This window comes from Melospiza melodia, chromosome 6 (genome assembly GCF_035770615.1).
Source record: "Melospiza melodia melodia isolate bMelMel2 chromosome 6, bMelMel2.pri, whole genome shotgun sequence".
NCBI lineage: Eukaryota > Metazoa > Chordata > Aves > Passeriformes > Passerellidae > Melospiza > Melospiza melodia.
The window spans coordinates 64,361,838-64,374,754 of record NC_086199.1 but is presented as its reverse complement, the minus strand read 5'-3'; the positions used below and the strand labels follow the sequence as shown (position 1 = coordinate 64,374,754).

Genomic DNA, 12,917 nt, shown 5'->3' with positions numbered 1-12,917 from the left:
GGATCAAGTTACAATAATGAACTAACCAGATGTGAAAATCGTGTTATCAGCCTGTCACTCAGCCTCTTTGGATCCTTTAATAGTTGCTTCTTCCCTGAGCCAACCCTAAGTGCATTCAGTGAAAAGCTTTTTCTTGAGCAAGTCTCTCCATTTCTCTTGACTCCTCATTCAAATCTTGTGCTTAACACTAGTCCTTAAAACTCCTTTGCTTTGCAATGCTTTGCATCAGTCTTTGCTTGGTAACCCTTTTACATCTCTGACTGAATCCATGGCACCATTACTCAGTTTGGAGCTGGGACTGGGGAGGCTACTGCAATCCTCTTGGTTTTTCCTTTAACTCTTCAGGGGATGACATTTAATCTCTCCATCCTTGTCAGAAACAGGATAGAAATTTTTTAGAATCTAGATATTTTTTTGGGGGGGAGGAATTTCTTAGGCCATGATTTACATCCGAGGGAGTCTTTGCTCAGTAGCTAGTGTGACTGCTGTGAGTAATTAACAGAGATCCTAATATTTTCTCTGCCAGGACTCCAAATTATTTTGTTGCCACATATACATATAAACATATAAAACTTGTTTGACGTGAGAAAGCATATCCTGCAGGATGAGGACTCTGTGTTCTAATTTGTTCTTAGTTTTTGTGGATTGTGGAAAATGCTTGGAAAAAAAGGTTAGAAAATGGCACAGTGTGTTTTGAATTTTTTGTATTTTCAAAAGTACTTGGAAAAGACATGAACTTAAATACTTGCAGTACATCATGAAAATCAATATGTGCATTATGATCACTCCAAAATAACATGAGATGTAGCTAATGCTTCTATTAAAACATGATTTATTAAAATGTTTTTGACATAAATGCTCTTGTTCTCTTTGGGGAATGAACAACATGACCTCCTTTCTTTGTTTCGAGATCCCACTCCCCTTTCTTTTTTTTTATCCTTTGCAAAGCACTCAACTGGTGTCCTTCTGGACATCGGTAAATTACCCTTGCCAGACTGTGATTACTCAGAGAACTCATAAAAATATTTGCTGAGAACACATTTTAATGTTTCAGCAATGGTCCAATTTGTCTAAAATTGATGTTACTTCTACATGTTAATTGGTTGCATGTTATACTGGAGGATGCTCACCAGCCTTGAGTAAACTCTGCTAGTGTGAATGGGTAAACATTTACTACTGTCCATAAGAAATGGTTTCTGAGACTTGAGCTTGTGTCTAAGTTACTCTGCAGCTCAGAGGGATTTGGTGTATGATTTTGGTTCAGAGGTACCATTAGAGTGAATCAAAAAGGCAAATGTCTCTCAGGGATACAAAACAAAGCACATTAATTAAATTAATAACAAAAGAATACTGAGAGTTTCATAGGTATGAAACTTGTACAATTCAATGGTAAACAGTTGCATCTAGAAAATTAAAAGAAGAAAGCAATGCTTTGCAAAATGTAGCATTTGTGAGACCTGTGAACTGTAAAAGATGATTTTGTGACTATGGATCATTATGTGGTTGCTGTTTGATTGAAATTTATATTTTGAAGAAGCGTTACTTGGCTGTGCATCCATTAAGTCCATCACTACTTGCCATTAAATAGGTCATGGAATGCTCTACTCTAAAGTATCCCTTAGCTCTGCAGATTATCACTCAGTTAAAAGTCATATCACTCAGTTAAAAGTCAATCAGGATGGGGAATCAGACCAAAGAAAACAGTCACACATCAAGCTAGTTTCTTTTCTTGTCTGTCCGGCAAGGTGCCATATCAGAGTTTCCAGTGAGGGGTTCAAAAATTGTTATTGGGTAGTCATGCAGACAATACATATATGTTTCAAAAATGCAAAGAATGAAATAGTTTTTGAGTGAAATAATCTCATTGATTTTCTTAGAAGAAGTCCAGACAGGCCTGCTAGAAACAGCTAAGAAATACTTGTAAAATTAGATGCTTCAACTTGTAATTGTCATAATTTTCCTTTACTCTAATCCCAGGTCCAAAAATTGATTTTTTATTTTGTTCCCACAGGTGTGCATCTGCCTAATCTGAGAGAACTGAAGTTGAACAATAGCTTGCTTGTATCTGTGAGGTAAGAAATGAATGATTCTATGAAGTAAATATAAAGAATAACAGCCCTCAATTTTATTTCAGTGATAAAATCTTCATTTGTGCTGCTTTCATTCCTTCCATTTCTCCATGCTGTGATAATGGATTAGGTCATGAATATATGCCCCACTACCGCAGAAGTTTAAGGAGAGGACCTGATCTGGAATAAATCAGCGAGCTGAAGTTGTGCCAATGAATTAGCCCTAGTTTGCCACCAGGGAAGTTCCTGCTGTGCTGAAGCCCGTGGAAATTTGTTGCACATTTGAAAGAAGCTAAAAGTTCCCCTCTTATCTATGTCTAGGTGCTTGGATTTCAGTGTTTCAGCCTTTGGGCTTTTACTGTGCACAGTAGCCTGTTCTGTACAGGTCAGACCAGTTCCTCAGCTGATGAAAATCACTTTGGCTTTACTGAAGTCAATGCAATCAGGTTTATGAGAGCTGCTGTGGAGCCTGCATGTCCCTGGCTTGCTGAGCTGCATGAAAACATCATGTTTTCTCCCAGACAGCTGGGGGGAGTTGGCTGGTTGGAAAGGTAGAAGTGAAAACCATCACAATGAGGAGGCAGAGCTGTCTTCTCTCTCCTGTGCTATCTGTATGACCCTTGCTAATTAATGCAAAGTAGAAAAATATAGTTCCTATCAGAAAAGGGCTGTGTAAAAGGCCCTGTTTTAAATAGGACTGCTGTCTGGCTTTGTATGGGTATCTACTAAACTCATGGGGTAAAAAGTAGTGGGTTTGCCCAATGTCCTAATAATTGACAATAAATTCTTCTTGGTCTCTCTAAAGTATCTAATGAACTTCATTTGCTACACTTTGATTTTATTTACCCTTGTTCTGGTGATGAAATGAAGTATCTGCAGTCTGAATTTTGTTTATCTTGCCTTCTAATCCATAATATGTAAAAGTGATGACTCTACATTACTGCATTTATTTTAATAGCACCCAACAGTTTTCATAAGCATGCAATTGTTCCATTATTGCAATGGAGGAGTAAGTAGTGGGTGAAAAAATTTAAATTTTGAAGTATTAAGAGATGATATATTAAAAAGAAAAATTATAAAAGGTGGGGTTTAGTTTGATCAAAACTCCAAATTCTCTTCAAATGTGTCAGCAGAAAACGTTTTGATCAGCTCTGTTGGTATTGAATGTAAGAATGCTGTCCAGGAAAACTAAACTGCATGACTCATGGTTTTAGCAGGATTTTGCACCTCTGTATTCTGAGACTCTAATTTCTGTCATGAAAAGTTCTGGCAAACCATCTTTGACCTGACACCCTTGTGGGCCTTGATGCAGGGAATGTTTGGTCTCAAGTTTGAGTTTTGATTTGATCTACTCTAATGTAAATATGTTTGGGCTTGGATATCAAGTCTAATACGGTGATGATTCCCAGGCACTCCAGCCCAGGAGGAGCTACCTGCTGCTCCTTCTGTGTGGCAGTTAAATGCAATTGTCAGGGAAAAGGTAAAGGAGGAAGAAGATTGTTGCTGGCTCTCCCAGACGTGAGCTCAATCTGTATAGTTACAGCAGTAGCTTTGCTTTATTAATTCCCATCTTTGACAATCTGTCATTGATGAACACAGATCATTTAAGGGCACATCCCATGCAAGCACAGCCTTGAATTTTATTTTTCAAGTCTGCATCATGTTAGTTTAATGCCCATTAGAGCAGCATTGCTGCCACAGCAGTGGTGATGCCTGCTATACCTATTGTAACATGGCTGCTCTCATTCCAGAGGCTGCTGCCATTTACTCCAAAATACAGCCTTATTTCTGAATTAATCTTGTTGATATTTGAATTCTGTCCAGAAAGTGATTATTTTGTTTTATTCAACCAAACCCTTGCAAATGGGGCTATTGAGGATGACATAAAAAATTGCTCTTCCTTCTTACTGAAAGTAATCACCACAGATTTTGCCAGCCATAAGGTCAGAATTATTGTGGTTGTAATTTGAAAATGGGCAGCAGATAATAGGAAATGTCTTGTAAGGTCCAACTGGAAGATTGGTTTTATTTACTGAAAAGAAGGCAAGGACAGAAAAGCAGGGGGAAAAAATAGAGGGTGTTTTGTATATACTTGGGATGCTAAAAGCAGACATTTTCATTCTGTTTTATGTTGTAAGAGCATATTCTGGTGAATCGTTATGAAGAAAAGGCTGTCAGTTTGCATGCATGAGTGGGTAATAAGATGGGAGACTGTGTTTTGTCACTTTATTTTTGTTTCATCTTGTTTTGCAGAGTAGGATTACCTAAATATTTTGGGATTAAATGAAATTAAAACTTTTTTTCTTTTTTCATTTTGAAAATGGAAGAAGAAATGGCTTGGTAGATGCCAAAATGAAGGTTCATCATCCTGACTTTAGTTACTATTTCTTTTTGAGGCATTCATTCCTGTCAATCTCACACAGAAACTTCAGATGTGAGGATGCTGAGGTGCACATTGCCATGCACTGTTCAAAGGAAACAAAAGGAGTCATGCTCTGGCAGTGAGGAATCAAGGTGTTCTTGTGTTACAGTTTTCTGTGGGAGTGCAAGGCTTGCTACATCCGTGAGTTTCGAAACTGGCTTCTCCTGGTACCTCCTCAAGAAGTTGTGATGCCTTTGATGGGGAATGTGTTTGAGCTGCCTTATAAATTCATGGTCCTTCCCCAATCCTCCTAAAGCTTGTGTTACTTTTGAATACTTGAAACTTTAAAATTAAACCATTATCAGCTATTTAATTTCATCCAAAAGGAAAATATATCCAAGTTTATTTGCAGATAATCGATCTTGGTGGTTGAAAGGGAATTTCTTTCTTGGATGTTTCTGAGTTTTGGTTTTCTCCTGGCCCTTTGCTAAAGGGAACATCTCTGGAAAATCCAGTGCACCGTGAAAAGAAAATAGTTCATATTGTTTTAAATTTCCTAAATCACAATAACTTCATTATGTCCTTGTTTGGTGACCTTCACAAATTTGCTAGCAACTGAGAAATTCTAGATTTATGAACTGATAATTGAGGATGAAAAGTCAAGTCTATTCTGAGGAGTGCCTGCTAAAATATGCTGATTTTGGGGGGTTTTCGGGGAGGGAGGGTAGTTTGTTTGAGTGATTTTTTTTTGTTTGGCTTTTTGTTTGGTTGGTTTTGGGTTTTTGTTTTGGTTCTGGGTTTTGTTTATTTGTTTGGGTCTGGGTTTTTTGTTTGGTTGGGAATTTTTTGTTGTTTTGTTTTTTTTGTGATGGCCATGGTCCTTATTTTTGAAATGCTTCCAGTAAAAGAACTATATTCCAAGACCAATGAATACTGCTTCTGCTTTGGCATGTAGCCGGTGTATTTTTTTTATCAGATTGCTTTTATTCTTAATTCAGGAATGAATGAAAAGATCTGTTTTAAAATGTTTAGATAGATATCTTTACTAAAGGGCTTTTAAATCAGATAGAAGAATCTTGGGACCTGGTTCCCATAAGTTTCCAGAAGAAGCTCTTTCAGCAGCTGAAGTTCATTTCCTCCCATTCAGCACCACACATTGTAGCCAGCAGGAGAGTGATCTCCTCTCAGGGCTTCTCAAGCAACTGCTTCTAACAGAGACAGGCTGTCATATTTTAAGTGAGATGAAATGCAGAGACTGCCAAGTGTGGGGACAAAAGTGAGTATGGAGGATATAGGGAAAGGAAAGCAGGTTTTCTTCATTCAGATTGAGTTAACATTTCGTTGCTGCAGTTCTCCAACTGGGCTTGCACGGTTGCAGAAGCATCCCCCAGAATGAGAGGGAAGTAATCCTGGTCTGTTTCACTCAGTAAAATCCTCAGGAGGTTCAAATGAACAAGGTGCAGAGTACATTGAAAATCAGCAATTCTTATGCTTTTATAAGCCTTAGGTTTTTGTTTTGATTTTTTTAACACCAGCTCCCAGAAACAAGACTAGCAACACAGGAGTCTCTGTATTCACATTTTGAAATGTTTTGAGCCCTCTTGGCTGTGAAAAAAATAACTGTAAATATGAGACAAGTGATTTGAGTAAAGATTTTGCTGATCATTTTATGACTTTAAGAAACCAGAGCCAAACTAATTATTTTTTAATTCAGTGTAAGGGCTCTAAAGTAATGTTTTAAAGTATTTTTGGGACTTCAATCAGGATCTTTAGGTATTTTAACATAGCAGTAAACCTCCTTTTTACCCAATAAAGAGTTTAAGAAAATAAAATATCTACTGTTTTTAAAGCCACAAGAAGTTTGCCTTCAGTGGCATTGCTCACAAGCTGAAAATTAAACATTGGTCCAATTGCTTTGCTGGATTTGGATCAAGTTACACTATATTGTATAAGACTGAGCCTTGACACTTAACCCCCCCCTAAATTTGATGTACTGTTGATAGTGTGTCTAGGCATCAACTACTTTCTGGATAGTTTACCCTCAAACAAGAGGAACACGGTGACATAATTTCCCTGAATTTACTTTTTTTTCCTTGTCATTTTTATTTACTCCTTTCCTATCTCTTTTTTTGTTTTTTCCTCATTTTTCTTCTGCTTGTCATTTCTAATCTTTGGCAATTAGTGGGATAGCTATGTTTGTTGTATAGTAACCTGTACAGAGGCACACAGATATCACATGTAAAAGCAACGGGGTTTGTGCAACAAGGATCAGCATTGCTGTTATGATATTTAAAATCTCCAAATAGTTTCTAAAATCAGTTCAGTTTGCATTACAGGTGCAAATGTTTGTCAACAGATGATGTATTTGTGTTATAGCAATTTGTCAACAGATGATGTGTTTGTGTTATAGCAGTTTCTTACTGTGTCTAGCAAGGAATCGGGGTGCTCTTGCTCTAGGTTGCTCTTACCCATACAGTCAGAGAACCACTGCTCTGATTTGGCTGGGGTGAATCACTTCATATCCTTGTTTCAGTGCCCAGAGCATCACTGCTTACTTTCATATTCACATTTCAACATGGGGAAAGCCTTTCATTGCACATGCAGCCTAGTTTCTGTGGGAAGTGTTCCTGTTAATTCTTTTGTGTAGATGGACTGAAAGTCCTTCAGCAGTTAAAGATGCTGTGAAATCTATGTTAAGAACATGTTCTTAGAGGACTTTGAGTGCTTTCCAGGAGCTAGGAAAGCATTTAATTAGAATCTTAATCTCTGTATTAATGAGTCCTCTCTCTATTAGTGCCTGCAGATCTCTGGGAGTATTACAAACCTGGGCAAAATTGCTGTGACCTCAAGTTTTATTTAGCATTGATGGTTTTAAGACTATTCATATTATTGATAGAAAGTAATGATTTTGGGACAGAAATACAACATATTTTAGTTGAGTGGATTATTTTCAGAAAAGTACAATCAGCCTGTCTGCCTTTGGCCCTAGGGAAATCTGAGTGCTTTGACCACTTATCTGTCCTGGGTAGACCTCTGGTTTAATTTCTCCAGGTCAGGTGCCCAAAGAAGAAAATGTGTCTTTGTGACCTTAGATATCAGGGAATCTGACAGGCTGATTCCCCAGAAAGGGAAGCTGAACTTTATCTGTACAAATGCACAGATGGAGCTCGGGCTCCATTCTGCTGCAAGCACAGAGGACACCAAAAGAGGCTTTTGGCCTTGCAGTGTCTTTCCATGTTTCTCAGCATCAGCACCCCATTTCCTGAAGCCTTCCCCAGCTGCAAGTCCCTGCCTTGTGTTTCAGACTGCCAGGTACAGGGTGTACCTGTAAGGAAGAGGATGATGAGGCAGGGCCTGCCCTTGCAGCTCCAGCTTTGAGTCTCCTGGCTGTGGCAGGGTTGGTGAGGAGGGTGCAGAGCATCTCTCTCCTCACAGAGCAGAGAGGATCTGCTCTAATTGTCATCTGAGCAGTTCCATGGCAGCAGGTTTCTTCCCCCAGGACACCTCTATCATGTTCCTATTTTGTGACTGCCATACAATGCAGAGCATAAAAACCATCAGAGGATCACCATAGGCCACAGCAACAATTTGTGCATCAAGAACACGGCTAGTGAAAAAGCAAAGTAAATAAGTAATAGCTAATGTGTGCAGGAAGGCTGCCAGTAAACTCCTGCAAGGTAGGACAAGCCCATTACATAATTGTGCTCCTTCTTTGCCCACTATCTGAATAGGCACTCCACTTTGAGTCTATTTGGTAAAAAGTGGCCTTTCCTCTCAGGATGTTTTCTCATGCCTTGCACCTATCCAGGTCTTAAAAAGAAGTACAGCTCAGCTTCTGGGTTAGCTGTTGTTTCTACAGCATCCTGGGTTAGCTGTATAAATATGCTGTATTTTCCATCTCAGTTGCTTATTTTATCCTGGGCAGACACAGTCTTCTGCATGAGTTGTGTGTAAGGCCTTGCCTAATGGTATCATGATCTTGCTTGTACGCTCTGAATGGATATGATAAATGAAACTGTCAGTAATAAGTACTGCCAGCAAATAAGTACTTATGTGCCTGGCTATTAGGCAGTTTGCAGCTGCTCTGTTTCAGCTGTCAGTCTCAGGGTTCACATATGAAAATTTACACCTAAATATTAATTTATTTAGTGATGAGAAAAAAATTGTTATAATCATGGTGTGAGAAACACCAAAGAACAGGGCTGGGAAGCAACAGTAATTAGCCCATTGGAACTTAGCAGTGGAACTGTTGAGGAAGCTTTCCTGTCTGACCATCCAGGAGCCATTCTGGCAGAAACTCTCACACCACCTGAAATTTTCACTGCTGGCATTGAGGCCCCTTCACAGTGAGCAGCTCCAGTGACCCCAGGAGTGCCCCTCTTGTCTCCCTGCACACCCCACACTCACACAGTCAGACAGGGTTTCCTTACTGGTTTCTAGGTTTCCCACAGCAGACTCCTAGATGTTTGGATCCTTAGAGGAATTTATTTGTGGCACAATAACACAAAAACAGCTCAAGCTGGGTGCCTCCTTCCTGAGCAGTATCCAGCTGTGAAAAGATTGTCTTTGTAGAAAGACTTTGTGGAAATAAGAAAATAATCAACATTAGTTTAATGGGTTTGTAGGTTGTTTTGATTCTGTCCTACAAGGGAATTGCTTCTCCGTGGCTTGTTTGATTTTTTTTTTATTGAAAATATTTATGTTCAGTGGGAAAATACTTTCTTGGAATGCAAGGTAAATGCTGATTTTTAAAAAAGGAAGGAATCAGGTTGCAGGGGAAATTATGCTAATAGTTGTATTTGTCAGTTGTAACTGCCAAATGAGAGGAATAAAAATGAATAAATAGATAGAGTTTCAGTGTACAATCAGTTTCATTATTTGATTTCTATAGAATATTCTCCACACAGGAGTTGATTTAGTTGTTCTTATTTTCTACAGACACATGGCTGCACACAAAGGGCCTTGTTGCTATTTTCCCCTAAAATACATTCACACTTCTTTTTCTCTACCTATGCTCCTCATTTGCTGTGTGGCAGAATTTTATCCTCCTGTCATGAGATCTTTAAAGGATGCATCAGATCTCCCAGATGCATCCATAACTGGATCAATAGCTGCAAGAAATAAATACTGAAATGCCTTTGTGCTTTAGGAGGTGAAGTTGTGGTTTCATCAGCAGGTGTAATATGTGCACATTCTTCACCCTTTGCCATAAGCTACACTGTGTGTTCTTCTTGTGGGGGTAAGAACCTGAGCACAAAGGTCTGATAATGAAACCTGCCACCCACACTTTTGGTAACAGAAGTTCTATGAAAGATTGTGCGTTTGAAAGAACATTTATGGCATCTTCTGGCTTGAACTTCATCAGCCTCACAATCCTACCACTCCACTTTCTGCTGTGTCATCTCATGGGCAAGAATTTAGAGAGGTTTGGTTTACTCTGCTTAACGTTGCAGCTACAGTTGCCTCAAGAGCAAGGCCAAGATGATCTACATCCAGCTAACACCTGCACCAGATTTGGGATGTCTGCTGCTGTGCTGTGAAGGAAATGCTGAGGCTCTGCTTTGTAGTAACATCCTCAGTATGGAAATCTACAAGGTCCTGTCTGTCCCAGTAATCCTGTGATGGGCTTTGAGGTCCCCCAAGCTTCTCTTCTGCATCTTGTGTGCTTGTAAAAGAGCATCTGGAGGCCAGTACAAGCAGAAAAAATCTCACTTGAAGCTGTTGTTTAGGGAGGAAGTCTTGACTCAGGACATATGGAGACAAGTCTGTCAAGATCTGTAGAGAACATTAGAGGCTTAGAGAGGAAAGAAATTTGGAGGAAATCAACTGCCATTCACAGGTCCAAGTTGTACCTGTACCTGTTTCTTGCAAGCTTCTTTATTTTTTTGTTTTCTCATTAGATGTGTGCACAGATAAAAAAGAAAGAAAGTAAAAGTTACAAAGAAGAAATAGCCATCAGCCTCAGAAGAAAATCATTAGTGTCATACAAATGTGCCTGATTTAAAGGATCTCAAGAACATGCATTTCCACCATTGTATATTCAGACTGAATCGCTTTAAATTACATTTTCTCTCTAAGTTTTCATATCAATCCACTTCTGCAATATTTCAAGTATTTTTTTACAGTGGAAACTCTGTAGTCATTACCATGACAAAAATTGAATAGCTACTCCAAGCTGATCCAATTCTGTAGTTGTCTGTGGTCAATTAATCTAGAACTCCAATTTTTCTGATACACAGAAAAACGTTTTTCAGGGACTTTTTTTGGTGGTATGTGTCTTAACACCACTGAATCTGTCAGATGATTTGGATCTTTTACAGAATATTCCTTCTGCTTACCCTGAAGCATTAGAAGTTTAAAGTGTTGATTTTGAAGGATGAGATCTGTATTAAAGCAAAGTTGGAATATGTCTGTCTTGCTCTGCCAAAGTTCAGACCTGGAACATACTGTGAAACAGGCACACAACATGTGGGAGACTGAAAAGTTATTTATGCAGGAAATTTCTAAGCACTGTGGGATTCAATTGTTCAATGTAAGTAACTCATTCTGTAACCACAGTTTCATTATCCTTTATTTTTTTATATGTAAGCTTTCAACGGTGAGAATGAACAATCGCCAAAGCTATAGGAACTGTCAGTAGCTCTGGGGTTAAACTGAGGGGCAATGGTTCTGTGGATGTGAGAGTTTTATTTACTGTGTCTCAACTTATTCCTGTTTGAAAATCAATTTGGTCTTGTGGAAGACGTAGTGCCCCCATTGGGAGGCAGCCCCGGTGTGTTGGGTTTCTGCAGTTTCTCTGGGGTGCAGCTTTATGCCAAGGGTGGGAGCTGAAGTAGGGTGGAAAAAATGTAGTCAAGGGCAAGTCTTGTTCGACAGGACCACACTTTGGCAATCTCTATTCCTCTCAGATTGTGGGAGCTGAGTTAAAGCAACTGTTCTTTCATTGTGAGAATGCTACAGCAGTATCTAAGATGACAAGCAGTTTTAATGATCAAAAGAAAATTAACACCAAATTACATTATCCTTCCCACACGTGTTTTATATCCGTGTGTTAAGGAATTGCTGTTCCTGACTCCATCAGTGTTGATCAATCCCATTATTCTGCTCTCGGTTTTTTTTGACAGCAACTAAAAATGAGAGCACTTGAAATTAAAGCTGCATTTCACGTGATTAACTTTAACAGAAGTAAGCATCTCAGTTACCTTAGGCACAAGTACGATGAGTTACAGAAGTGTGTATATCAGCACACTCACTTCTAAATCTCTCCTGTTGGTCTCACAAAGCACTTTTTGTTTAAATGAGATATAATCTGACATGGAAAATAAAGTTCTTGCAAGTAATATAGCACTTAATGTAATATTGCAGTTGCACCAGTGGTTTCAGTGAGGCAACGAGAAGCAACAATGACAAGTGAAAAAGTTATAAATCAGGAATAGCCCAGAGATGTATCTCATTGGTTTGGGTTTTTCATCTGTTGCCATCTCCTGTATCCAGCTGTCATCTTTGCCTGGCAGCAGTGCAGGGGGAGGCAGGGAGCAGTGGGCACTGGTGTTAGTGCAACAAGGATTTCTGTGCAGTGTCTCTGGTTGAAGCACAGTCACAGATGTGTCCATGGCAGAGCTCAAGTACTCTTATCAGGACCATCAGGGTGGTCGTTGGCTCCTGTCCTGGAAAACAGCCAAACTGCCTTGGATAGTTTGTGGTTTTGGCTGCTGTAGCCAGGTAGTCTCTTGTCCTTGTTTTCAGGCTTTTGCTTCAGTGAAAGTGCTAGTCTAAAGCACATGGCTCCTTGATAATTGTAGTTTTTCTTAGTAGGCTCACAAAAGCTGTGGCAGGTGTCTCTCCCCTTGGCATAACAAAGATGAAAAGGCAGAGTCACAGGCTGGATGAAGTGAGACACCTTGAATGTTCTCCCTGCTCTGTTTACCCCTGCTGCAGCACCGGGCAGTTGCATTTCCTCCCAGACACCCATTTCGCTGTCAATGAGGTGTTCGGCAGAGATCCACAGCTAAAAAAAGAAATATATGAGATCTTTGCCCATTTCCAAACTTGGAACTTAACACACAATCAACCAACAAACAAAAGAAACCCCCACAACCCTAGAATAAAATTGTGAAATTTGTTTGTTGGGAGAAATATTGGCAGGGGCATTAGCACTGCAGCCCATTTTGAAAACATCTTCTTATTCATAGTAAGGTTGCCTCAAAAATTTGGGACAACAGAGAACATGCTGCTGCAAAGGCCTTTGGCCACAATAACTTGTTGTTCATTCAGAAATTCTTCATTTGCATGTAAAAGGGAGTTATGAAAACAGAATTTTACAGACACAATTTTTACTTAAGAAGACATTTGGTAAATGCATGCTTTCTGTTCAGCCTAAAACAAGCTAGCCTTCCTCTGATGTATTTAAGAATTACCTAGCAAACACGCTTTTTGCTTAGTTTTTGAAGTCTCCATCAACGTGTCTCAACAGGATTATGAACTCT

General features: G+C 39.3%; 1 protein-coding gene across 6 annotated transcripts in view; it reads left to right on the top strand.

Annotated features, from left to right (window-relative positions):
• LRRC56 (leucine rich repeat containing 56) overlaps positions 1-12,917 on the top strand; it is a 97,305-nt gene that overhangs the window by 24,612 nt on the left and 59,776 nt on the right. For all 6 annotated transcript variants that reach the window (XM_063158725.1, XM_063158727.1, XM_063158726.1 and 3 more), the window contains one exon: positions 2,012-2,072. In XM_063158725.1, the coding sequence (XP_063014795.1) occupies positions 2,012-2,072 (61 nt within the window). The remainder of the gene's footprint in view (positions 1-2,011; positions 2,073-12,917) is intronic.